The sequence below is a fragment of the Podarcis tiliguerta genome, assembly GCF_965153285.1.
Source record: "Podarcis tiliguerta genome assembly, chromosome: 3".
NCBI classification, from domain to species: domain Eukaryota; kingdom Metazoa; phylum Chordata; class Lepidosauria; order Squamata; family Lacertidae; genus Podarcis; species Podarcis tiliguerta.
In genome coordinates this window covers 56,932,087-56,956,665 of record NC_139536.1, presented here as the reverse complement: position 1 = coordinate 56,956,665, position 24,579 = coordinate 56,932,087, and the positions used below count along the sequence as shown (strand labels likewise).

Here is a 24,579-nt window from a genome sequence, read left to right as displayed (position 1 = left end):
TTTCATCAGGCTATCCCACCACAATCCCAAGACTCCTCTTCTTGTCAGTCGCTGCCTCTTTTGGTGTTCATCTTGTAGTGGGGGGGGGGGGAGGAGAGAAATTTGATTCAGTATGCATTTAAAGCTAAATCTATCCAGTTTGCACTTTCCAAAACAACAAGCAAGCTGAAACTCAGCTATTCTTCAGAATTCACTCTGTTTTGAATTTTGCAGTGCAGTTCTCAAACCAAACCATGTTTCCAAAAATGCATATCCTAGGGGAATTTGTGCATTACATTTCCCATGATTTCTACTGGCCATGAATAAAATTAGACATAGAAGAGGAACTACTGGGAGCCACATCAAGGACTATCAGATACATTTTGAAGAGGGAAGTGGTTGGTACAGATAGGTAGGGGTGGTTGGAAAGAAAGAAGTGTGTAGGTTTACTTATGCTTTTTTGCACTAATGGCCTGTCATATGTTCAGAGGCCCAGTTCATGGGGTCTTTGACCACTTCTTTGAAGGGAAGGAATCACCTGAATTTATCCCAAGTATAATTTATATAGAGCAGGCATAGGCAAGCTCGGCCCTCCAGATGTTTTGGGACTACAATTCCCATCATCCCTGACCACTGGTCCTGTTAGCTAGGGATGGTGGGTGTTGTAGTCCCAAAACATCTGGAGGGCCAAGTTTGGCCATACCTGATGTAGAGGAATCCAGTTGACAAGGAAGACTTTCTGCATGGTGCTATTAAGAGCTTGCTCTGTTTTTTCACCACACCATTTATGTGCTGCCACCCACTAAATGTTTAAGCCATGGCTTGATTATGGGCAATTTGATAATATGCAATATTATATAATGATGTACAGTATCTTCTAGAGATGTTTAAATCAACATTTATACCCCATGAGGCTTTGGGTCTGAGTAGAGGAAATAAACTAAGTTTTTTTTCATTGCCTCAAGCTTTGATTAAGCATATTTTTTAAAAAAATAAGGCCTGAACTTGAACTGACAGTGTCCTTTATGATATACAGAATATTTAAAGTATGACTCATGGCCTTGCTATAATCTTAGCTTCACCCTGTTTATGCTGCAAGAGGAATGCCAAGGGCGAATTGTATGTTTCAGGTTTTTGAGTAGAAAATATAGTAAGGGTCCACTTAGCCAATCATAGAATTGTAGAGTTGGAAGGGATCCTGAGGGTCATCTAGTCCAACCCTCTGCAATGCAGGAAAGTCCGCTAAAGCATCCATGACAGGTGGCCATCCAACCTCCGCTTAAAATCCTCCAAGGAAGGAGAGTCCACAGCCTCCTGAGGGAGACTGTTCCACCCTCCAAAATAATAATAATAATGGAAAAAATACTGTGGCCCATAGAAGTCAGGTTGGTTAGGTATTTCCTCTTCTGACACTTAACGGTCCTTAAAATACAAATAAGTGATGAAAGGCAGATAACAAAATGTGAAAATGTCCATACCTGAAAAATCACATGTACATGTTTGCATTTCTGAATGTGCACACAGAATAGAACAAAGTGGACACAGTTGTTGATAATGAGGAGTCGTAGAAGGACATGTTTTGAAGAAAAGAAAAGTGAAGGCAGAAATGTTAGGAGAAAGACGGGAATGCTGGTGAAATGGTTGTTGGTTTGACAAGCAAGGGGTAATCTGGGCAGGCTAACTGGGCAGTCAATAAATAGCTGACCCAGGCAAAACTCAGCAAATTGTGCACTTTGAGCTATCCAAGGTGCTGAGAATCAAGCTGTCTTATGGCCTCACCTTGTGGGTTCCTACTGAGAACAAGCCAGGATATAGCAACATAGGAAGCTGACTTATATTGAGTTCCACCATTGGTCTAGCTAGCTTAATATTGTCTACACTGACTGGCAGTGGTTCTCTAGGCTTTCAGGCAGGGTTCTCTCCCTTCTGGAGATGCCAGGGACTCAACTTAGGACCTTCTGCCAGCAAAACAGATATTCTACCACTGAGCTATGGACCTTCCCCATGAAGGTCCCAGATGAAGGCTTGGCCTATCGCTCAACATCCAAAAAAACAAAGTGCTGCACAAACAAGGACAAAACAACCCCTCTGCAGCACCACAAATCCAACTTAACAGTGTTACATTGGAAAATGTCAATCACTTCTCCTACCTGGGCAACTATCTTTCCGCAAGGGCTGACACTTATGCAGAAATCCAGCACCACCTGAGTTCTGTAAGCTTTTTCCCAATTGAAGTGCAGAGTGTTTGAGGACTGGGACATTCACATGGAAACCAAAACATTTGTTTACAAAGCTATTGTACTACAAATCTTACTGTGAAACATGGACCACTATAAATGCCATCTCCAACTCCTCAAAAGATTCCATCAACGGTGTCTCCCAAAATTTTTACATATCACTCGGGAAGACAAGCAAACTAATGTCAGTGTACTGGAAGAAGCAAAGATCACCTGTGTCAAAGCAATGATTCTTCATCATCAACTTTGTTAGATTGGTCATGTTGTTCGGATGCCTGATTATCATTTTTCAAAGCAACTACTCTATTCTGAACTTAAAAATGGAAAGCCCAATGCTGGTGGTCAACAAAAGAGGTTTAAAGACTCTCTCAAGGCAAATCTTTAAAAAATGTAGTATAAACACTGACAACTGGGAAACACTGGCCTACGAATGCCCCAATTGAATGCCCTTTACCAAAGGTGTCATGGATGAAGAAGCTCGAACTCAGGATAAAAAGGAGAAATGTGTTAAGAGAAAGACATGTTTGGTCAACCCTCACCTTGATCAACTCCCACACGGAACCCTGTGTCCCCACTGTGGAAGGACGTGTGGATCTAGAATTGGCCTTCACAGTCACTTACGGACTCAGTGTTAAGACCATGTTCATGGAAGACAATCTTACTCGGCTACAAGTGATCCCCAAAGAAGTTGATGACCCATCATATTACCATGGGAAAGGTTTACACAGACTATTAAAAGGGATTCTGCCTAAGCTTTAGCTCAGTTCATTAGGAAGTTTCTCTGAAATTGCCTTGCCCTCCTATTCCCAAGGCTTGGGACTTTTCCCAAGCCTGGCCCTGTAAGGTTGCACAGGTACTGCATTGGAGTTTTTTCTCACTTCCTTCAAGTGGCCAAGACTTTGAAGGAAAAGGGAAATACATGCAACAGCACATTTTCAACTGCAAACAGCAAAACTAAGACTAATTGTAAGATTGATGGGAGTTTATGATACATAATAAAACAGAGTGATTATTTTTATTTCCCCCTCTCCCCCCCCCCAACACACATACAAACACACATATTCCCAGTGGAAGGCTACAAAGACAGAACAAAAAAATAGAGGAAGGAGAGGCATATGCCTTTTTTGTTTCTTTTGGCTATAAAGCGAAATGCTTTGGAATAAAATCCAAAGAAGATTAAAGCTGACATTTAAAGTACTTCACAGAGAAAGCTTACCACTGTTTAACTAGCATTAATTAAATGGTAGGGGCGTTTTGGTGGGTGAACCTTTCTTTTGCCCTTTTAAAGTTCTGCACATTCAGTTCACCCATGTGACTGCATGATTATAATTAATGCAAGTGGTTTTTTGGGAGGGGAGCAAAAATCACAGAGGAGTACGTATGTTTTCCTTACCGGGAGAATATGTTTTCTTTGTCCAGTTCACGGATCTGGCTCAAATATTAAATATTTTGTAAGGATACAGAGGGGAGATGACAAGTTCAGACGGGTGAACCATTAGCTGTCATGTCTACTAAACAGGCTGGATGTTGACTAGCATTCCGTAGCTCACAAGTCTCAGCCGAGATGAAACATTGCAAGGAACACAGGGCTGCTGGTGGAAATGGTAATGTCATTCCAAGTTCTCCCTTTACTTTTGATAATATTGTGCTGTGCAGCGGAAGCGGGGATCCCACTGAATGCTATTGGCTGGAGCCTGGAGACAAACATAGCATAATGTCATCAGAGCACAGGATAGGTTGTATGGGATGTTATGGAAAGGGGAGATGAAGCAGGGCTGCCTTTTTGGCAGCATCTCAGAACTAAATATTACAATACACTGAGCATCTGAAAGAGCACCTGAAACCAGAAGTCCCCTTAAAACTAATTGTGGAAAACACCTGGTTAAAGAATATAATAATTTTAGAGAGGGGTCACATTCACTTGCCTATGGAAGAAAATATTTTGTTGATCATTCCATCGGAAGCCAAAGATGACTCTCTTGAACTTTTTAAAGTATATAGTACATAAGTGAGGCAAGCTTGGCTGCAAGGAGACGCTAGCTAAAAAGATTGGAATTAACTGCTGTGCATAACATGCCCAAATGTTCACAATATGTTAGCATCATACCTCAGGAGGCATTTCACTCATGCAAGAAATTGAACATGGACTGAAGATTACTGTAGAGCCCAGTAGGCATTTGCTACAGCACACTCATTTTCCATTATAATTCTCATGACTGTTGAAATCCAGCTTGCTCCAACAACTGGTTTTTGAGATAGAATATGGTGGGGAACAGGAAGATTTTAAATAGTAAATGATTCAGTAGCTGGCAAGTTCTACTTTTGCATGTTACTTATGGCCTAATAGCTAAAAGCTATAGTAAAACTTGAAGTAAATATTGTGAAACATTTAGCATCTGAGACCTGAAAAACCTCTAGGCAGAAGTCCCATAAAAACCACCATAGGGGGTAGGGGATGGAAATACATGAACTATGTTCCTTTTGAGTGCATTAGAATGGATCAGTAATTACATGGTGCTCAAGGACTTTTGAGTGGGTGCATTGTACAGAGAGTGGCAGTACTGACTTCATTTAGCCATGCCTACATGTTTGGAAGCATGCACATTCATTACTCCAAGCTACTTTAACATTTCTGTCAGGACTATGCTCTTCCTACCAGGTTTCTAATTCTCTATGTCCATGACTGAATAGCCAAAGGCTGAGGTTCTTTAAACTGGGAAAGAGTCAATACGATATTCATACCTTATAATTTTCTCTCAGTGTGTGTGTTTTCTTCAACATTCCTGCTGTGAATTCTCCCAGTGAGTCAGGAATTCAAATGCAGGCTGTCCACTCCAGATGTGCTTTATTTCTTTTCTGTGTTGATGCAGAAAAGTTCAAAATGGTGCTGTTTTGGCTCAATAATTGGCTTTCTTGGCAACCACCTATCAACCTTCAAAGGATGTTCTTGAGACAATTGTGGTGTGTGCTTTATGGTGTTTTGTTTGTAGGATTAATGATAGACACCCTCATACTTAGTATACTTATCCCTGAAAGCAAGGAGTGTGTGTGAGTTAACAGGCTCCCAGCAGGGGAAAGAGTCTTGGGGCAAAACAGGTCATTACTTACTGCTATTTTCTTGTTTCTGCCAGGGATACAGATTTGGAGCAGACTTCCCAGTTAAACAATGAACATTTAAGTGGACTCAGTGGGGTTTCAGGAAGTCTAGAACAAAGAGTGAAAAGAAGTGGACAACCAGTCTCCTGTTCATTAGTTTATACTACTACCCTTTCCAAAATCTGAAGCTGTTATGTTGCTCTTGTGGACTGAATGGTTAATTTTATTCTATGGGGAAACAAAATACCTATACTTCAGACCACAAAGCAAATGGACATTTCTGGTGATGCCCCAAAGCGAAGATTAGAATGCTATGTAAATAAATTCACATCAGACAAAATGCAAAGTCTTCAAAAATCTAGACAACACATCCCTTCTTTTCTGAGTATGAATAATCATGTGTCCTTATATATCAGAGACCAACAATGTTATCCCCACAAGCCCTTTTCAGATGACGTATGTATATTCACTTAACTCATGAAGCTTGGAAACAGAATCAGTGTGGAGTTTTAGCTGTCTAGCTGTGCCAGAGCCAAACTTTGGGAAGGCTTCTGTACTTCTAAGGGTTGCATTGAAAAGAAAAATTGCAGCTGGCAAAATTATACATTCTATACAACTCTGAAAGAAAAGAAATGCTCTATGCCAAATAAAGGCTCTCTCATCTGGTTGGCAGCCTAGAAGGCAGGGCCAGTAGGGGTGGAATAAAAGATTCTATATTCTCCCTATGCAGCTAAGAACTGGGGTGATAAGAGAATAAGATAAGCCTGCTAGATCAGGCCAATAGCATCCTGTTTGCACCATGGCTGCCAACCATATGCCCATATGAAGCCTGCAAGCTGGACATGAGTGCTGCAGCACTCTGTCTACCTGTGAGTCCTAGCAACTGGTATTCAGAGTCATCTATTCTGCTTACAGAATTAGAATACAGTGGTACCTCTGGTTAATAACTTAATGCGTTCCAGAGGTCCGTTCTTAACCTGAAACTGTTCTTAACCTGAGGCACCACTTTAGCTAATTGGGCCCCCCACTGCTGCTGTGCCACCACCACACGATTTCTGTTCTCATCCTGAGGTAAAGTTCTTAACCCGAGGTAATATTTCTGGGTTAGCAGAGTCTGTAACCTGAAGCGTATGTAATCTGAAGCATATGTAAGCCGAGGTCCCCCTGTAGAGTGTTATTTTCCCCAACACCTTTAAAATGATGAAGAGTACTTCCTGGGATTCAGTCCATGATGATGTGTTTAGCATTAGCAGATGTATAAAGCTTAGTTCCACAACCCATCCCTAATGTGACTTTAATGAAAGAGCTCAGTATACATGAGAATTTCAAATGTGAGGTATTTCTCAAAATCACATATACGTTAACATTTGCAATCTATTCTTTAACTCTCCCCTAAATTCCTATTGTGACGCGGGTGGCGCTGTGGGTAAAAGCCTCAGCGCCTAGGGCTTGCCGATCGAAAGGTCGGCGGTTCGAATCCCCGTGGCGGGGTGCGCTCCCGCTGTTCGGTCCCAGCGCCTGCCAACCTAGCAGTTCGAAAGCACCTCTGGGTGCAAGTAGATAAATAGGGACCGCTTACTAGCGGGAAGGTAAACGGCGTTTCCGTGTGCGGCCATGTGACCCGGAAGTGTCTCCGGACAGCGCTGGCCCCCGGCCTCTTGAGTGAGATGGGCGCACAACCCTAGAGTCTGTCAAGACTGGCCCGTACGGCAGGGGTACCTTTACCTTTTAAAATTCCTATTATATAGTGTGACCTTATTCACACATAATGTTAAGCCATAGTTTTTATCTGAAGAACCACAGGTTAACCATGGATTGTTCCACAGATGAACAAACTAAGCATGGCTTGTTTCTCCAGATGTTGGTTTGATTTCCAGCTGCTCTTGCCTCATGCCTTTGTAGTTTGGTAAGCATCTGGGAGGGGTTGTCCAAACAAACTATGGTTAACTAATGTCACATCACACCATAGTTAATGTGTAAGCTAACAACAAAATGTGTAAGCTAACAACAAACCATGGCTCCTGGGCTGGGGTTACATATAACACCATGCCATAGTTTAGCATTATGTGTGAGCCAGGTCTCTGTGGGAATACATAATAGGAGCTATACGGAGAGTTGCAGAACAGTTTGCAAATGTTAGTAATGAAATCATCAGTCCTGTATTTGTGGAATTGTTTCTATTGCATTGTGCCTGTGTTTTATTTGTGCTTCATTTACATGTCTTAGGAACTCAAACAGTTGTCTTCCAGGTCACTTTCAAAAAATATTGGGTCACTTTTATTCTGCTAATTTCAAACTTTCAGCAATACCACAAGGAGAAGGTATTTATATCCAGCTGATATTTTCTGAAGTCTAGTTCATATTTGACATTTACAGTCTCTAGAACAGTCCCTGCTTAGGTTGTATCCCCCTGAAAGCCTTTTTTAAAAATAGTCCTGGATCTCTTTTCTCATGGTACCATTATATATATATATACACACACACCGGTATATATAAGATTTCTCAGTTTACATCTCATGGTACCATTTGATGATGCTGGACTGATTTCTCTGTTGACGTTGTTGTTTTCTTCTTCATTGATGTATTTTTTCATCATTAGTACAAAGACTTTTGATTTATAAATTAGGTTGGAAGTATTTCAATCAGAAAAGGAGAAAAAACCCAACTTTGGTCTTTTGAACTCAGTCTTTTGTCAATATTCATCTCATTTTATTTTGAAGTTTACTATAGTGTCCTTCCTTGGAGTAAGCTTCATATTGCCTGCAAGGCTGATCATTAAGGAATAATTGAGTTTAGCCTCACTGGTTAAATCACATCTGAGGAGTCCGGGAGAAGTATGATAGCTTAATTAGAATGACTTATGGTTGGGACTGCATTGGCTCCCAGTGCCTTAAGGCTTTTGCTCCTCAGCCAAATTTTGGTTTAGTCCAGGCTATGGCCAGAGTACTTTGTAATCAGCAGAATGAAGACTACAGATTGCTACAGCTAGATATATATTTAGCGCCAACTGTAATTAGGTGGCATGCAGAACAAAGAAGTAATTCCTGTCCAGTTAACTCGCGTTCAAAAGATTTATATACTTTCCCCTTTTAAATTCAGGGGAAGGGGAAATTCTTCTGCTCCTTTCAGGTACTCTGCTACTAGCGGCACACTGAATCCTGCTTTAATAGACTATGCATTTCTGTCCCACATCACTGGCTACAACTGGTGGAGGCAAAATGACTTATAATGTGATGGTGTCAGATAATGTGTATGACAAAGAGAGGGGCTCTGGGACAGTTTCCTACTCAGGCAGATAACAGGGCCAGACCTTCATGAACTTTTGTGTTTCTGCATAGAAAGGAAAACATACAGGTTTCTATATATGCAGTATTTTCTCCGGTAGAGGCAAAAGCAGCTTGTTGGTGGGGGTGGGGTGAATTGTTGAGAAAGAAAACACTGGACATGAAAATGAAATGCAGCCTGGAATGTTAATGACCCATTAAATATAGTCTCATAAAATGATTCCGTGTCCCTTCTCCTCTGCTCTTGGTTCCTCTCCCCTGTCCCCATGCCCAATCCCTCTGCCTCACTACAGCATTCCACCCTGGTGCTATGGCAAGCTTAGAGATACCACTTTCACTCTCAGCAGTCACCTTTCCTTCAAAATGGTAACATTTGCCTCAAAAAACAACCAGCACCAAAATCTGGCACCTCTGTATCTACAGTCAAAAGCATCCTCTGTGCAGAACAATGAGTGGACATCAACAGTTAGGGCTACCTCATTTTGATTTGATGTGAATGAAACCAGGGTAGAGGGCCTAGTCTAGATATCTCAGCACAACCGGCAACAACAAAACAATTTCCCGTTATTTTAGAAGGAGCTCACTACTATAAATGTATTTTTTGTTTCACGGCAATAAGATCACAATGAGCTAGTTAATTAGACTGGATTATTCTAGACAAAATGGAAAGACCTTCAGACTAATCTATCCACACTCCAGTGCCTACAATTATTCTTATTTCCACATTGTAGATGTAGCCTTTGGGGGAGGACTTCTCTGGGGATAGCCGGACAGCTCTGTTTCTGTTCATCTCACCGAACAAATGTCTCTCAGGTCATCCTCTCACAGCTTAATAATCTTAGTTATTTCTGGACGTTATTTAGGCAGCTGCAAAACAAAGAGAATAATCTTTCCTTTTGCAACCATTCGCATCATTTGGAAGACAATAAGTGAAACTCTATGGCTGTATTTCCCCCCCAGGATGCTTCACTTGATTAAAGCCACAAGGCAAAACAGACTCGGTACCAGAGAAAGACAGAAGCTGCAGGCATCCATGTTAGCTGTCCATGAAATTCCTTTAATACAAACCAGAATAAATGCTTTCCTCAATGGTGGCTTTTATTTGAAATAACCAGCACATAAAATGCCAAGAAGGAAGGTGAATGGGTGGGTTGCCAGGAGAGAAATGTAGTTTAAATTGCTCTTGGAATTACCATCAATACCATCCAAAGAATGTTTTAGCTGCCTCACTCAGTGACTGGGCCTTGCAGGTATGTCTGCCTTTGATGCCTCTCATGGGGGCAGCTGGATCCCTGTGAGGTAAGGGAAGGGGATCTGAGATGATGGAGAGAGGCTACCAGGGCTTGCCCATTCTGGCTCACCAACTACATCATATATATGTGGAGGTGTTTGCTAATGGGTTGTCACATTGTTAAGAAAGTAACATGAGAGTTATAACACTCTATATGGCACGCTCAACGCTAATTACAAGTGAAAGGGAACGAAAGGTACAATTGTGGGATTTTTATTACTTATTTATTCCTTTGATATGCTACCTTTTCCTCCAAGGTGCTCAAGATGGAATTCTCCCTGCCCTCATTTAATTCTCACAACAGCCCTGTCAGGTAGCTTAGACTAAGAGGCAGTGACTGGCCCAAGGTCACCCAGTAGGGTGACTGAGTGGGGATTTGAAACCTGGTCTCCTAGAACCTAGTCCAACACTCTAACCATTGCACCAAACTGGCTCTCAGTGCCATTTTTATGGCATGTCATTACTGTATATTGGTTAAGGCTTTACAGTAACTGTGTACAGTACAGTAATGTGCAATTACAGTGGTACCTCAGGTTACAGACGCTTCAGGTTACAGACTCCGCTAACCCAGAAATAGTACCTCGGGTTAGGATGAGAACAGAAATCATGTGGCAGCGGGACAGTGGCAGACGCTCCATTAGCTAAAGTGGTGTCTCAGGTTAAGAACAGTTTCAGGTTAAGAACGGACCTCCAGAAAGAATTAAGTTCTTAACCAGAGGTACCACTGCATTGTGTTTAAAATTCATACTTTCCTGCGCAGGTTTCTGTGCCTTCATCTCAGAAAGGTTATTTTTCTCTCCTCTCCCAAAGCTTAGAAAAGATGCAGTTGCTGATATAGCTATTAATGATAAGTTAACATGTGCCATTAAGGTAAGATGGGGAACAAGCAGGATAAATAATTTTGAGGAGATATGGAAGGTGTTTGTAGAATCTGTACTGTTAAAATGGAAAGGGGTCCACACCATCGCAAGACGTGTTGAAATTTTGGGAGGTTGGATAGTTACAATGGAATGGTCTTGGGGGTGGCGTGCACACTTAATTCATTAATTATTATTATTATTATTATTATTATTATTATTATTATTATTTTGTAAAAATAATAAAAAAGATGCAGTTGCTGCATGCACACAAGTGGATGGTGTATGTGTGCTTTAATGCCACAGAGTGTAATAAATGTACCTTCTGTAAACGTGTCTTTATACACTCGTTGCCACAACACCGTCAGGCAAGAATGTCCAGAGTGAGGAATTAACTCTTTATTTTCAAAAGTACTCTTAAAAGTTAGCAAAAGGCATGTCCACCAGTCCTACATTTCTCAGCTACTCTTAGGTGTTTCATCCAATGAGGCAGCTGTCACAACAGAACATCACACAACTAAGTGAAGACTCCTTGCGTGTAGCCTCCTGCTCCTCCTGCTTCAATCCTGGGTGACGGTGGAGCAGGAGAAGTAGGAGCAGAAGGAGGAAGTGGGGAAACCCTTGACTCCACACCAGCCTGGCCTATCTCTTCCTCCATTTGTATCCTGCATCTTCTCCTGCACCTTCTGACTCATCTCCTGGGTCTTACAGCCCCCCATCCAGTTCACTGATCCCTTAGTCTCCAAGCCCCCTTCTCTCAGTGCCCACTCATGGGAATCCAGCCACCACTCCCCAGTGTCCAACCAGTCCCTGATGCTTATATACACATTTCTGGGAGCCCTGCCCCCCATGCATTAAATGCACATGCATTTAAAGTTCCTGGTACATAGATGACATCTTCTGCATTTCCAGGGTTTGTAGACCAACATAGCATCAGCACCAACATAGCATCAGCACCAACATAGCATCAGTCTGCACTTGGGCTTGCCACCAAAAGAGTCACGCTACTTGTGTTTGATGCCTGTATGGTGCTGTCTTGGGCTTATCCAAAGACAAATACACAGTCCTAGATAAGAAATAATTTCTGAGCAAATGTTGGAGTGTTATCTACAACTTTTCACAGGCACAGCGCGTGCATAATTGACTGTGTAAACAAATATTTCAGCACTTACATAGTCTCCTTCCCTCTAATCTCAGAAATTGCTCACACCTTGTATGAGGCGACCCAAAATGCAGCGTGAAGATATCACAATTCACAGATTTCAAACCCCTCAGGCTTTCTTCCACTTAATAATCTGCTTATTGTCATAAATTAGTAGCACACGCTGCTCCTTAGTAGATAGATGTGTAAACTTGCCTGATAAATTAATCCACAATATATAAAACTAATAAAATGCTGAATGTTATGATGGGCTGTGGAAGGGAAGGTGGGTTTGTGAACTACAGGAATCCTGGATGAGGATAGGTTTGGCTCCTGTTCCATGGCTCCCTGGGCACATATCGTGCCTTTATCCTTTAGAAATGAATGGCAGCCATTCACTTCAATGGGAAAAAGCAAAGCACTGAACAGCCGGTCAATTATTTGCACGTCCAATATTTATAGAACTTCTGTAGGACAGCTTTTAGTTCTCTTAAAAGACATCTACCTTCTTAGATGTATTCAGAGAAGTAGCTCTGTCGTTCCTCTGTTATTTATGTGCTGGAATGGCCAGGCCCACCGACTATTCTCCTTCCAGCCAGTTTCGAAGGTATTAATCAGTGGCAGACATTGACATTCATCAAGGGAGCAACTTATCCATGCTCTGTACTTGCTTGCCCCTCATTCATACAAATGGATGCTGAGCTGGAAACGTGCTGAGGGATTTTACCTCTCTGTTTTAGACTTCCAGCATTTGTACATTACATGACAGAACATTTCTTCTTTTGCTTAACAGCTCACTACTATGTATCCTAAATTGTAATTAACCAGCCAGTCTCCAAAGACTTGTGGCTGTTACCAGCTTCTATCTGTATGATCTCAATTTCTTCCCTGTCATCTTCAGATATAGATCTCCTTTATCAAATGCATCCCTGGAGGATGCCTTTGGGATGAACTGTGTGCTTCTCTGCCCTTGAAGAGAGCTTCCCTGCCAAGCTGGGCCTTGTAGAGCCCTGAAATTGCCGTAGAAGAAGGAAGTTCTTCCAATTTAAAACAATAAAGCCAAAACAATACCTTTTGTCACCCCCTCCTTTTTAAATGTACCTTTTGTTTTGAAACATGACAGCATATGCATTCTGGAATCGTGTTTAAGCTGAAATTTTACTGAGCAAATCTGAGCATTTGCAGAACCTCATACTTAGTGAAAGCTTTTCATTATTATTATTATTATTATTATTTTCAATTTATATATCTCCCTTTATCAAGGGCGGTATACAACATTAAGAACACATTTTACTGAGCACAATAATAAAGCATAATACAGTGGCACCTCAGGTTACATACACTTCAGGTTACATACGCTTCAGGTTACAGACTCTGCTAACCCAGAAATAGTACCTTGGGTTAAGAACTTTGCTTCAGGATGAGAACAGAAATCGCGCGGCGGTGGCGGCGCAGTGGTGGGACGCTCCATTAGCTAAAGTGGTACTTCAGGTTAAGAACAGTTTCAGGTTAAGAACAGACCTCCGGAACGAATTAAGTACATAACCCAAGGTACCACTGTAATAGACACCTTTTTAATAAAATAACCATAACAATAGTTATGCAGCTTTAACAGGCCATAGATTATTTAATGGCCAAAAACCTGGGTAAAGAGGAATGTTTTTGCCTGGCGCCTAAAGACATGCAGTGATGGCACCAGGCAAGCCTCTCTGGGGAGAGCATTCCACAGTCAGGGAAGCACCACTGAAAAGTCCCATTCTTGTGTTGCCGCCTTCCAAACCTCTCAGGGAGTGGGGACATAGAGAAGCTTTTGCCCAAGCATAGCTGGGGCTCCTGCACTATTGTTCATGTTTTTCTGCAGTGACAGAGAGCTGGCTGTGTTGCAGCCAAAAGCAACAAAGAGTGTTGTGGCACCTTAAAGATCAACAACTTCTATTTCGGCATAACCTTGTGTGGACTAGAGCCTACTCATCTGTACAATATTAGAAGTTTTGTGGGGGTTTTTGCATACTAATATGGGTGCATTCTAGAAGTCATTTGGGAGCATTTTGGCATCTAAGCGGCATATAATAGATAATAATAATAATACTTATTCATAGAAACATAGAACTGTAGAGTTGAAAGGGACCTTGAGTGTCATGTAGTCCAGCTCCCTGCAATGAAGGAATCTCATGCCCAACATTGGGCTCAAATCCATGACCCTGAGATTACGAGTCTCATGCTCTACTGAGTGAGTTATTCATCATTTCTGTATGTTGGATAAGAAACAGACAGGTTGCCATTAATCATATACAATATAAAACACAACCTGCGGCTGAGCTATGCTTCGTGTGTGTGTGTAATATTATATGGCGTGCTCTGGTCCATGGGGTCACGAAGAGTCGGACACGACTAAACGACTAAACAACAAATATAAACAAATATATAAAATATATGTGTGTGTAATTTTGCTTGAGCCAACATCTTGGATTTTGCAGAAAGCACTCAGAAAAGAAACCATGTGTACGTGAAATGAAACAAACAAGCCTGAGCTCTGTGTGTGCTATAGTTGTTCAAAGCAACAGTTGTTCAGGTGACAGAAGGACTGCAAAGGCTAAGATAAATATAAGAGAAATGCTTTTTGACTTCTTTCCCCCACAACTATTTACATATGAACAGATTGCCAAACTCTCAGATGAATTCATTATTCTGAACTACCTTCACATTTCTTCAGTTATTCATCTGAAAAGTCTCCACAAGCTGTTCGTTGCAGCTGGAGTGCTACTCATGTGGTGTTAGGGGGGTTCAGAAGTCTCATGGTGTTACTTCTGTAAATCGGTTGAATGATTTATGTAACCATCCAAATTACTAGAATTTGTGTGTACTCCCATGAATAGTCTTGAACTGAATTGTGGTAGATACCTGAGGAGGTTTAGGGCTGTGACAATTGTTTGCCTGTTTCTGGCAAAGATAATGTTTTGTGTGGGGCATCAAACCAGAGAAAATGTTTTTCAGATAAGGTCAACCTGCTTCTGATTTGCCATCCTATTTTTTTCCCCTTAGGCAGGGCTTCATTTTCCTTCATTATATGACCCTAGGCAATCAGAATCTAAATACCATTTGATCCAGACTAACTGTGGGGGAGCTCTGCCTGTGAGGCTGTCTCACTGGAGGAAGTGGGGAGTGATTTCTGCCCCTCCAACAAGTTCTACAACCATCCTGTGGGCAATGAAAAGCTGTTCTGGAGGATCCTCTGGAAGGGAGGTAGAACTAGTGGTTGCAAGGGAAAAGGAGAATCAGTAACAACTACCTCTCACTCCCATCCTCCTCCAGCTGAATCCTCTTCTGGCTCTTTGTCCCCTCTACAAATGAAAGGAACCCTTTTGCAATATGACAAGTCTAGCTCCAAACAATTATAAACATTAGGACCTTGCAAAGCTGAGTCAGTCAGTTATGGTTGTATGCTGAAGTCACTAAGGGCACATGAAACTAATTCTGAGGAGGGAATAATGCTTTCTGAACATGAAATTTGAGAACAATTTCCCTTACATAGCCATACAGTGGTACCTCAGGGTAAGTACTTAATTCGTTCCAGAGGTCTGTTCTTAACCTGAAACTGTTCTTAACCTGAAGCACCACTTTAGCTAATGGGGCCTCCTGCTGCCGCCATGCCGCCAGAGCACAATTTCTGTTCCCATTCTGAAGCAAAGTTCTTAACCTGAGATACTATTTCTGGGTTAGCGGAGTCTGTAACCTGAAGTGTATGTAACCTGAAGCGTATGTAACCCAAGGTACCACTCTACTACTAAGTTCTCCTAAAGGCAGGTTGCCACTGTTCATGAAAAGCATTTTGGTCTCGACCCGGCATACCTGAGGGAGTGTTTCCATCCCCGTTGTTCAGGCCAGACACTGAGATCCAGCTCTGAGGGCTTTCTGGTGTTCCCCCACTGCAAGAAGTGACGTTACAGAGGGCCTTCTTGGTAGTGGTGCCTGCCCTGTGGAATGCCCTCCCATTAGATGTCAAGGAGATAAATAACTGCAGTCAAACCTTGGTTCCTGAACATCTTAGTTGCCGAACAAATCGGCTCCCAAACGCTGCAAACTCAGAAGTGAATGTGCCAGTTTGCAAATGTTTTTGGAAGCTGAACGTCCGACGCGGCTTCCGCTTGAGTGCAGGAAGCTCCTGCAGCCAATCGGAAGCTGCGCTTTGGTTTTCGAATGGTTTCAGGAGTCGAATGGACTCCCGGAACAGATTAAGCTTGAGAACCAAGGTATAAAACTTTTAGAAGACATCTGAAGACAGCCCTGTATAGGGAAGTTTAAAATGTTTGATTTTTTATTATGCTTTTATATTTGTTGGAAGCTGCCCAGAGTTATTATTACTATTGTTTCCCTGATTTTCCCATTACCAAATGTGCTAGGAGCTGACCTCTCTAGTCACCTTGCCCAGACCTGAATACTGAGTGTCTCCTTCATGTTCCCATAAAAATGTGTCGGCCATTTTCAATAAGCTGTTTGTCAGTAAGCAAATCACACAATGCTGATTTGCTCTAATAAGAGGATCACCTAGATGTACCTTGATTAGAAAACATCTATACAGTTAACTGTGAGAGCATGGATTACAGAGCCCACGTTTACTAAGACGTGCTATGGAAGGCATCCTTGAGAACAGCTAATATACAAGCATAGCAGTCACTCCTACAAAATGCTGAAAATGCTAACAGTGTCAGGGATCCTCATGGTAACAATTCCAAGATGACACTGGTGTGATAGGCCGATGCAAATGCATTATGAAAATTAATATATGAAGTGCATATGGTACTTTTGATTCTTGAATACATATTTACAAAACAGACTGTCATACTCTTACAAGTCATAACCTATGTTTTTCATGGTTTGTGAAATATCTGTTGGAAGTATAAGAAGTGAGACCCTGAAATATCTGTTTATGAGGGAATCTTGTCATCCACTTGTTAGAGAGGAATGCTGTTCAATTCCATTCATCACAAAGTATCTACATGCATGCTTAAAAATTACAAAATATGCACAGTGCAAGGTCATGGAATCTTATGAACTGCGCAGGTATCTTCATCAAGATTTTTTTTTTAACGTTGAACTAGTTGCAAGTGATTGTGGTTGGATCCCAGACAATATTTGCATAGGAAAGATGAGAATTTGCTTAAGTGACCCTATTGTTTCTTAAACAAAGAAAGAAGAAAAAGTTAATATTACATTAATATTCTTAACTAGTTCCTAAAATACTGATGGTGTTTCAACTGAAGCTCACTAATCCGAACCAAAAAAGGACATCTATTACATTTTTAAAATAATTAGGAAAGAAAGTTGCTGATTTTCCCATGAGAGCCTATTTTCTTCATGGGTGAATTATTTAAAACCACAGCCACCTTCAGCCACATTGACTGATTGCTAATTTCAGTGTGACTTTTTCAGGGCAGTGCCCTACTTCTATTTAATAGTACTAAGAATGCAGATTCAGACACACCATCCATTTATATGCTGTATCTGGGCCAAGTGAGCCATATTCACTATCACTGTAATATATTAGGTTTGGTTTTCTGAAAGAACATAAATCCTACTAAAATATGACTGACTTTTATCAGAACTATGCAACTCGTGGAGCAAAATTCTGCCTGCAGTTTTACAACAGGACTAATGATATGACTGTATTTGCTCTTATTATCATCTGTGTAAATACCAGAATTCAACACTTAAATCTCTTGTTCTATTTGTCTAAGAGCAAATGGATGTTTATGGGTGACTTGATGAACATATGCTTGCTTTTGGACTAACAGAATGAGAGATCCAATGTTGATTTCTGGGTATTTACAGCAAAACAACACACTTTTAAAAACAAATGAATAAATAATATATAAAAGCACCTGCAAACATATAAAAACAGTCACCTGTGCTCACAGCCAATATGCACATCTATTAAGTTTTTTAAATTAGTAAATTGATGTGGAGGAAAAGTGTTAACTTACTCTGCCGCCCCCCCCCCGCCTTTTCCTCAGCATGTGGCCCTTACTCTGGAGCTGCCAGGGGGGTTTTTGTCATAGAGCTCCACATAAGGTAAAGGTAAAGGTAAAGGACCCCTGGACAGTTTAAGTCCGGTCAAAGATGACTATGAGATTGCTGTGCTCATCTCGCTTTCAGGCTGAGGGAGCTGGCATTTGTCCACAGACAGCTTTCCGAGTCATGTGGCCAGCATAACTAAACTGCTTTTGGTGCAACAGAACACTGCGACGGAAACCAGAGTGCACAGAAACACCGTTTACCTTCCTGCCACAGTGGTACCTATTTATCTACTTGCAGCAGTGTGCTTTCAAACTGCTAGGTTGTCAGGAGCTGGGATAGAACAACAGGAGCTCACCCTGTCACGAGGATTCGAACCGCCGACCTTCCAACTGGCAAGCCCAAGAGGCTCAGTGGTTTAGACCACAGCGTCACCCACGTCCCTTTAGAGCTGCACATAATATAGATGTGGCCCCTAGATCTGAAGTATTAGAGTTGCCTGGAAGTTTAAGATTCTTGCAACCTTGAACCTTCCTAAACTTTATGCTGCACAAAGCTTTGCTGGGAGGCGTACAAGCTTCTACACTCAGTATTGGCTTAAAGGAAGCCAGTAGGAAGCCAAACAATCCAACTCAGCATCATGAGAAGCTCGCACAGATCCTGGCAATGCTTTAAATCAGAGGGTAGGTCGATGAAAAGGGCAGTTACGCCTTGCCAATTTGCCCCCAAGGCAACACTCGGCAAGTAAGCATGGAGGCCCAAGCACTGGCTTGGGAGGTATCTATAATTGTATTCAATTTCAGGTATATCAGTACAAACAGTGAAACAAACAGAAATACCAGCTGCTGCCTAGTAGCGCACTACAGAAGGAAAACCCCTTCAGGCTTTCTTTTTATGAAATGAAATGGTGCCAGTGGGAAGCTATGCCTAATCCAAAACAACAGGGAGTAATCCTTAGGTTTGCACCATTTCTTTTTGTATTGGATTTTAAAAAAACAAAATGCCTGTGTAAAGCATACATTGTTGTTGTTGTTGTTGTTATACAACATGAAGCATCTAAACAAGTGCAGCTTGTAGAAAACTGGCAGCCACTTTGACTGTGGCAAACGCACTGTGAAACAGCAACGAAAACAGTTGGTTGTCTCTTTCTTCATGACAGTGAGGAGTGCGATTGCTGGTTCTCCACCCACACACGCACGTCCCTTCCAAGCAACCTCTCTGCCTTCACACTTTCAACGCCCTCGCCGAGCATCAGTACTTTTAATTGTTGCACAAATTGCCAGATTCAGAGCAAAACTACAAGGTTACGCTATGACAAAACGAGCTAGTTCGGTAGGTTTTAAACGTGGATTAGTGGCTTGTGTACAGTTATTTATTAATTTGTCAGCTAATCTTAATAGGTATTTTTAGGTTGACTGTTTAGATTTCAGGATTGGCAACTGATATTTTATTGGTGGGGAAATGATTTACCAGAAGGGGGCGGTAAGGGACTCCAGTCTCCAATGGTACAATTCTTTCTTAAAGCTTTGCGTGTGTAGGTCCTCAGGCCACCCCTCAAATAACTTCACACATAACACGTAATTTAGTTTTGGTTTTTGGGCACTATTTTGGCCACAACTTTATTAAAATACAAAATCAGTGAGTGGTTGTTTAGTCATTGGTTATGACTATCTGTCCCCCCGCCTGGAACAGAACTGGCATCCCGAGGTCCGATCGGTAGCCAGTAGAAGAGAAAGTCAAACTGGGGGGTCACCTGAGCTAAGCGTCGGACCCACACCGCTCTCCCCAGCAGCTCCCCGAAAGCTTGCCTGCCCGGTCCTATGACAAGGATTCCCATGACAGGGATTGGACAAAATCATGGCAAGCCCCAGGATTCCTTTAACGGAATTCCCTTCAGCGCAATAGGAGGGGCAGGCACCGCCTGTTCAGACCCCTCCACCACCAGCATATTATAACCAATGCCTAACCACAACCTTACAAGTTGTGACGAATTGCAGAGTAGTAGGCAAAAACCAAATGGCACAGCCAATCACCAAATGGCAAAATTCCTACTAGGCCCCTGCGCCAAGGCAGACGACCCCATGACAGGCAAAGCAAGGTCAACCGGAAAAGAGGGCGGATGGGCGGGTGATCCGATGCACTCTGCAAAGAGAAAGAGAAACCAGAGTGCACCAATATAAAAAGAAGTTTTTGCATAAAATTTTAGGAAAAGACAGTGAAATTGGGACTGCCTAGTCAGAGGAGAACTTAAAAGGAAATTATGAGTGGTGGTGAAGAGGTAGTGGGGGGGGGGGTCAGTGAAGTGCCCTATTAGGAGCCATCCCAAAAGCAAAATAGGCAGCAGCTGAGTTGAGTGTGGCTGCCCATTTTGTCACATGCATCAATTATATTACCTGTCAGTAGCAATCAAGTGGTATCTGAATCTTTTTGAAATAAATAAAACTCCCATCATCCCTGATCATTGGCCATGCTAGCTGATGAGGGCCACAATTTAACCACCATTTAACTATTGACACTCTGCAAAGTCCTATAGCTTTAAAAGAACAAGTAAGGTCTCCTGAATTCCTTTGGTTTTTTTCTGTTCAAGTTCCCAGGTTGTGGAACTCACTTCCTAGAAAGATTTAGCAGCCCACTCTCTGTTAAAACCTCTGTAGTTCACTTAAGTTTTTGAAATCTGTCTTTTATTCTGCTGCTATTTTTCATGCATGACATGGTTTAATTTGTATTAAATTGTTTTATTGTGCTTGAAAAGCAGCATTCAAATGCTTTTATACGTGAATGCGGCTGCAGTTCTATGTATACTTGCAAAGAGAGTAAGGTCCACCAAATGCAATCGGACTTACTCTGAGCAGAGGGTTGCATGGGCTTGCACTGTAAATAAATACATAACAACCTAGACAGGGTTTGACCATAGATCTGCCCTGGAAAGCTTCCTCTTTAAATATTGGTTTGAAATCACCAATTCCTTGACTGCAGTTTTGATTAGGTTCATACTATAAGCAGAGTGAGAGAATCACCATAGATGCCCTTAGGGCTTAAAGACTAGTTAAATCTTCATGAAGTTCTGCCTGCATTGATCTGTTTTTACACCAGATTTACTCTAAGGTTGCACATTGACCCTTACAATGGAACCCGTGTACATTTTGTCTCCTGGGTGTCTGGAACAATTCTTGCAAGTAACTCCTTATCTTGTAGCTTAGGTCAGCTGTACATTCTTTATGGTAAGTCTCATTGATTTTTGTAGCACTCTGCTGCTTTGAGAAGCAAGCAGATTAAGCTCTTTAAGGGACAGAAAGAGTTGCTGGTATCATTCCACAAGGATGCCGCCATTTCTAAGATGCCAACATAATCTGTTTCTTTAGCGACATGACCACACACATTAAAAATTAAATGCAGACTGACTTGCATTTGCACTTAAATTAAACTCCAAGCTATTAGTCTCTGGGGGACAACAGAAAGATTTGGAGAAAACCACTAAACTATGATCCAAAGAGTTTATGAGCTAACCTTTACAAAGTCAAAAGCTCCTCACCCAAGTGATTCATTTGAAAAGCATTAAAGTGGGTCTTATCAGATAAATATCACCAATAAAAATATGTCCGTCTGTATTGGAAGGGTTTAGAATTCTTTCTCGTTTTTAGCACAGCCAATTTGCCTTGACAATATCACAGGAAGCTAAGGATTATTTGCCTATTGGAAAAACATGTTTGTGTATGAATAGCAGATGGATGATTTTTCTTGGTCCTTACAGTGGTACCTCAGGTTACGAACGCTAGCCCAGAAGTAGTTGTCCGAAGCCATGTTCAGCTTTATAGATGAAAACCTGTACCTTGAATGGGGCTTAAACATGCCCTGGCAACCAGTGTAAGCGAACCAGGACTAGTGTCCTTTAGCAAAGATGTAGCTGAGCACTTCTTTGGGCCCGGGAGTTGGAAACTTTGAGAATAAAGTTTTGCAGTACTGCAAGTGGGGACGACAACAAAATGTTGCATCGTATAGTGCTCCTGTTCAGGATTCCAGATAGCCAGTCATGCCCTCTTCCAGGATACTCCATTCTATGCCCCTTCCCCTGTGTCTTCCATCCCTGCTCCCACTTAAGCAGCAAGTTAGGATCCCACCATTATCATTAATACTTTAGCACATCTTGAAGTTTCTGCAGACTAGTTAACACTCCCTTCTTGAGTGTTGTTGGCTACAAAAGGGCTGCTACAGAAAGTTTATCAACCACCATCTCTATAAAGTCTAATTTTCTGCAAGTGATTTTGGGTATACCAAGCCGGATAAATAACAGAAAGTTATATTACATAGAGGTGAAGTGGGAGACGAAGCATATATTCTCATAGTTTCCTCTAATACATCATATTGAAATGACCTTTTGATTTGCTAAGGGGCATCTGCTTCAACAAGATCAAGATGCCTTTTGACATGCTCTCCTTCCTCCTTTTGGCTCCCTCTTAATAGCTTTTCCTTCCTTTTTTAAGTGATGGATGGGCAGATAGAGACGAAGTCATTGAAGGGTACGAAGCTGAAGCAAATGGGGGCATCACAATCAAGCTGCAGTCTCCGGACGTCGTGTCATTCGATGACTATTTTTTGAAAATACGGCTGGAAACCAACACGCGGAATCCCTGGTTCCCAGAATTTTGGCAGCACAGGTTCCAGTGTCGCATTCCAGGACATCCTCTAGAGAACCCCAACTTTCAAAAGAACTGCACTGGTAAATATATACATATATTAACTATTATTATTATTATTATTATTATTATTATTATTATTATTATTATTAAATTCCAAACAGAACTTGCCCTGCCCTGCGCTGTCCTGCCCATGTGTCTTCTCTTTTTCCTGCTTGTGCATTGCAGTAAAAGCCTACATGAAATCATGGAGGAAACCCCATCAAATCATGGTGGGGTGGTAGGCAAGCTGCTGTGTCAACATGGGGCAATCTCAACTTTGCTACTACTGTTCCTTGATGAACTAAGGAACTCTGTCCCTGGCACTCCAGAGGTGCATATTCAATGATGGGATATCTAACTGGTGTGTTAGGTCAGACTTTCCCCATCATTGCTCTCCATATGTGGTTAGATTCTAGTTTCCATTGGTTCCAGCCTGCATGGCCTAAGGGTCAGGGCTGATGGGAGCCGTAATCCAGCTGCATCTGAAGAGCACCGCATGTTGGGGAAGGCTGCCTGAGATGTCCTCTGGCTCTGTTTAACCGTTTCTTAATTGGTTTTTCTCTCCTGCCGCAGCAAAGCAGAAGTTTTTGTTTGATTCTAAAATGAATTTGCAGGTGGTAAAATAGGAGAATAGAGTGAAAACCTGGCTTGATTGCTGACAAGGCCTGAGGCATTTTTTCAGACTTTCACACACGGTGCTGAAACTGCCTTCGAGCATCTATCCTGCTGTTTGTGTGCACATTGTTAAAGCAGTCAGAAAGCAGGCAAGAGCCATTTTAAAATTAATTGTGCAGTAGAGCCAGTGGACACACCCACTACATACATGGGGAAAGCAAAGCAAACAAAAACCTGCTTTCAGTGAAATGTCAAAAAGACAGTGAGGCTATAATATAACTGGTGAGCTATCCCTGCTCCCAACTGAATAAATTGTTAATACAATTATTTTTTCGGAACAAAGGAAGATGCTTTATGCCAAGTCAGACCAATAGTCTATCTAGTTTCATATTGTCCATATTGATTGGCTGCAGCACTCCAGAAATTTACAGGAGAATCTATTTTAGCCTTCCCTGGATATTACGGAGATTGAACCTGACTGGCACCATTTGCATGCAAAGAATGTGCTCTACCAATGAGGTGCAGTCTCTCCCTGTTATTATTTAGAGATAATCCTATGATCTCCAGGAGAGTGGGCCTGGCACCCCAGGTCTTCCCACCACTACCACCAGTAGGATTGTTCTGCGTGACAAATGGCCAAAACTCTTCTCGCCCTCTGGGATAGGTGTGCCCCCCCACTACCACCAGCAAGTGCCCCCATACTGAGGGGGTGGATGGAAATGACAGAAGGAGCAAATAAAAATGCATATTCAAAAATATATAATTTGGGTTTTCAGGGTGCATTGTATGCCCTGTATTAAGAAAAATTGCTTGGACAATGTGCAGATGTACTCAGCAAAATCACATATTAAAATGTGTGCATTAGCACTAAAATGCCAACAAACTGATAAACAACAAGGACTAAAATGTTGGTGAATTTTCATGAGGAGTTTTAAAAATTCACAAACTTGTGGAGAAATGTGGCAAATGGAAATAAAGTTTTTGGGGGAAACGGAAAATGGAAAGCAGAGTGAATCTGAAATGGACAGATTCACCCATCCCTATCACGGTGGCACTTTTCTTTAATATGCTGATTTTTTCCAGAAGTGATTTCTCAGGACTCCTGGCAAGGAATTAAGGACCTCTCCTGTTTTTTTGTCCCTTTACAGAAACCCTTTGACTCTGTCCCATCACGTAACTATCATGGGTAGTAGCCATTGATGTGCAACAAGTATGGCATTCTCCCTGTTCAGGGTTCCAGCTGCTCCATTTCTCTTCTCTGATTTCTCATTTCCCCATTGCATTGTCAGTGTTCTGAGCCCACTGTGCATACTTGGCCTTCACTGGGCTATTTGAGGTTGTTTGGGATTTTTGCCCCCTTAGGTTTTTTCTTTTTTCTTTTTCTAAAACCC

General features: G+C 41.8%; 1 protein-coding gene across 5 annotated transcripts in view; it reads left to right on the top strand.

Moving 5' to 3' along the window:
- Positions 1–24,579, top strand: part of GRM1 (glutamate metabotropic receptor 1) — a 183,802-nt gene that overhangs the window by 101,808 nt on the left and 57,415 nt on the right. For all 5 annotated transcript variants that reach the window (XM_083434795.1, XM_083434796.1, XM_083434797.1 and 2 more), the window contains one exon: positions 22,379–22,614. In XM_083434795.1, coding sequence (XP_083290921.1) covers positions 22,379–22,614 — 236 coding nt within the window. The remainder of the gene's footprint in view (positions 1–22,378; positions 22,615–24,579) is intronic.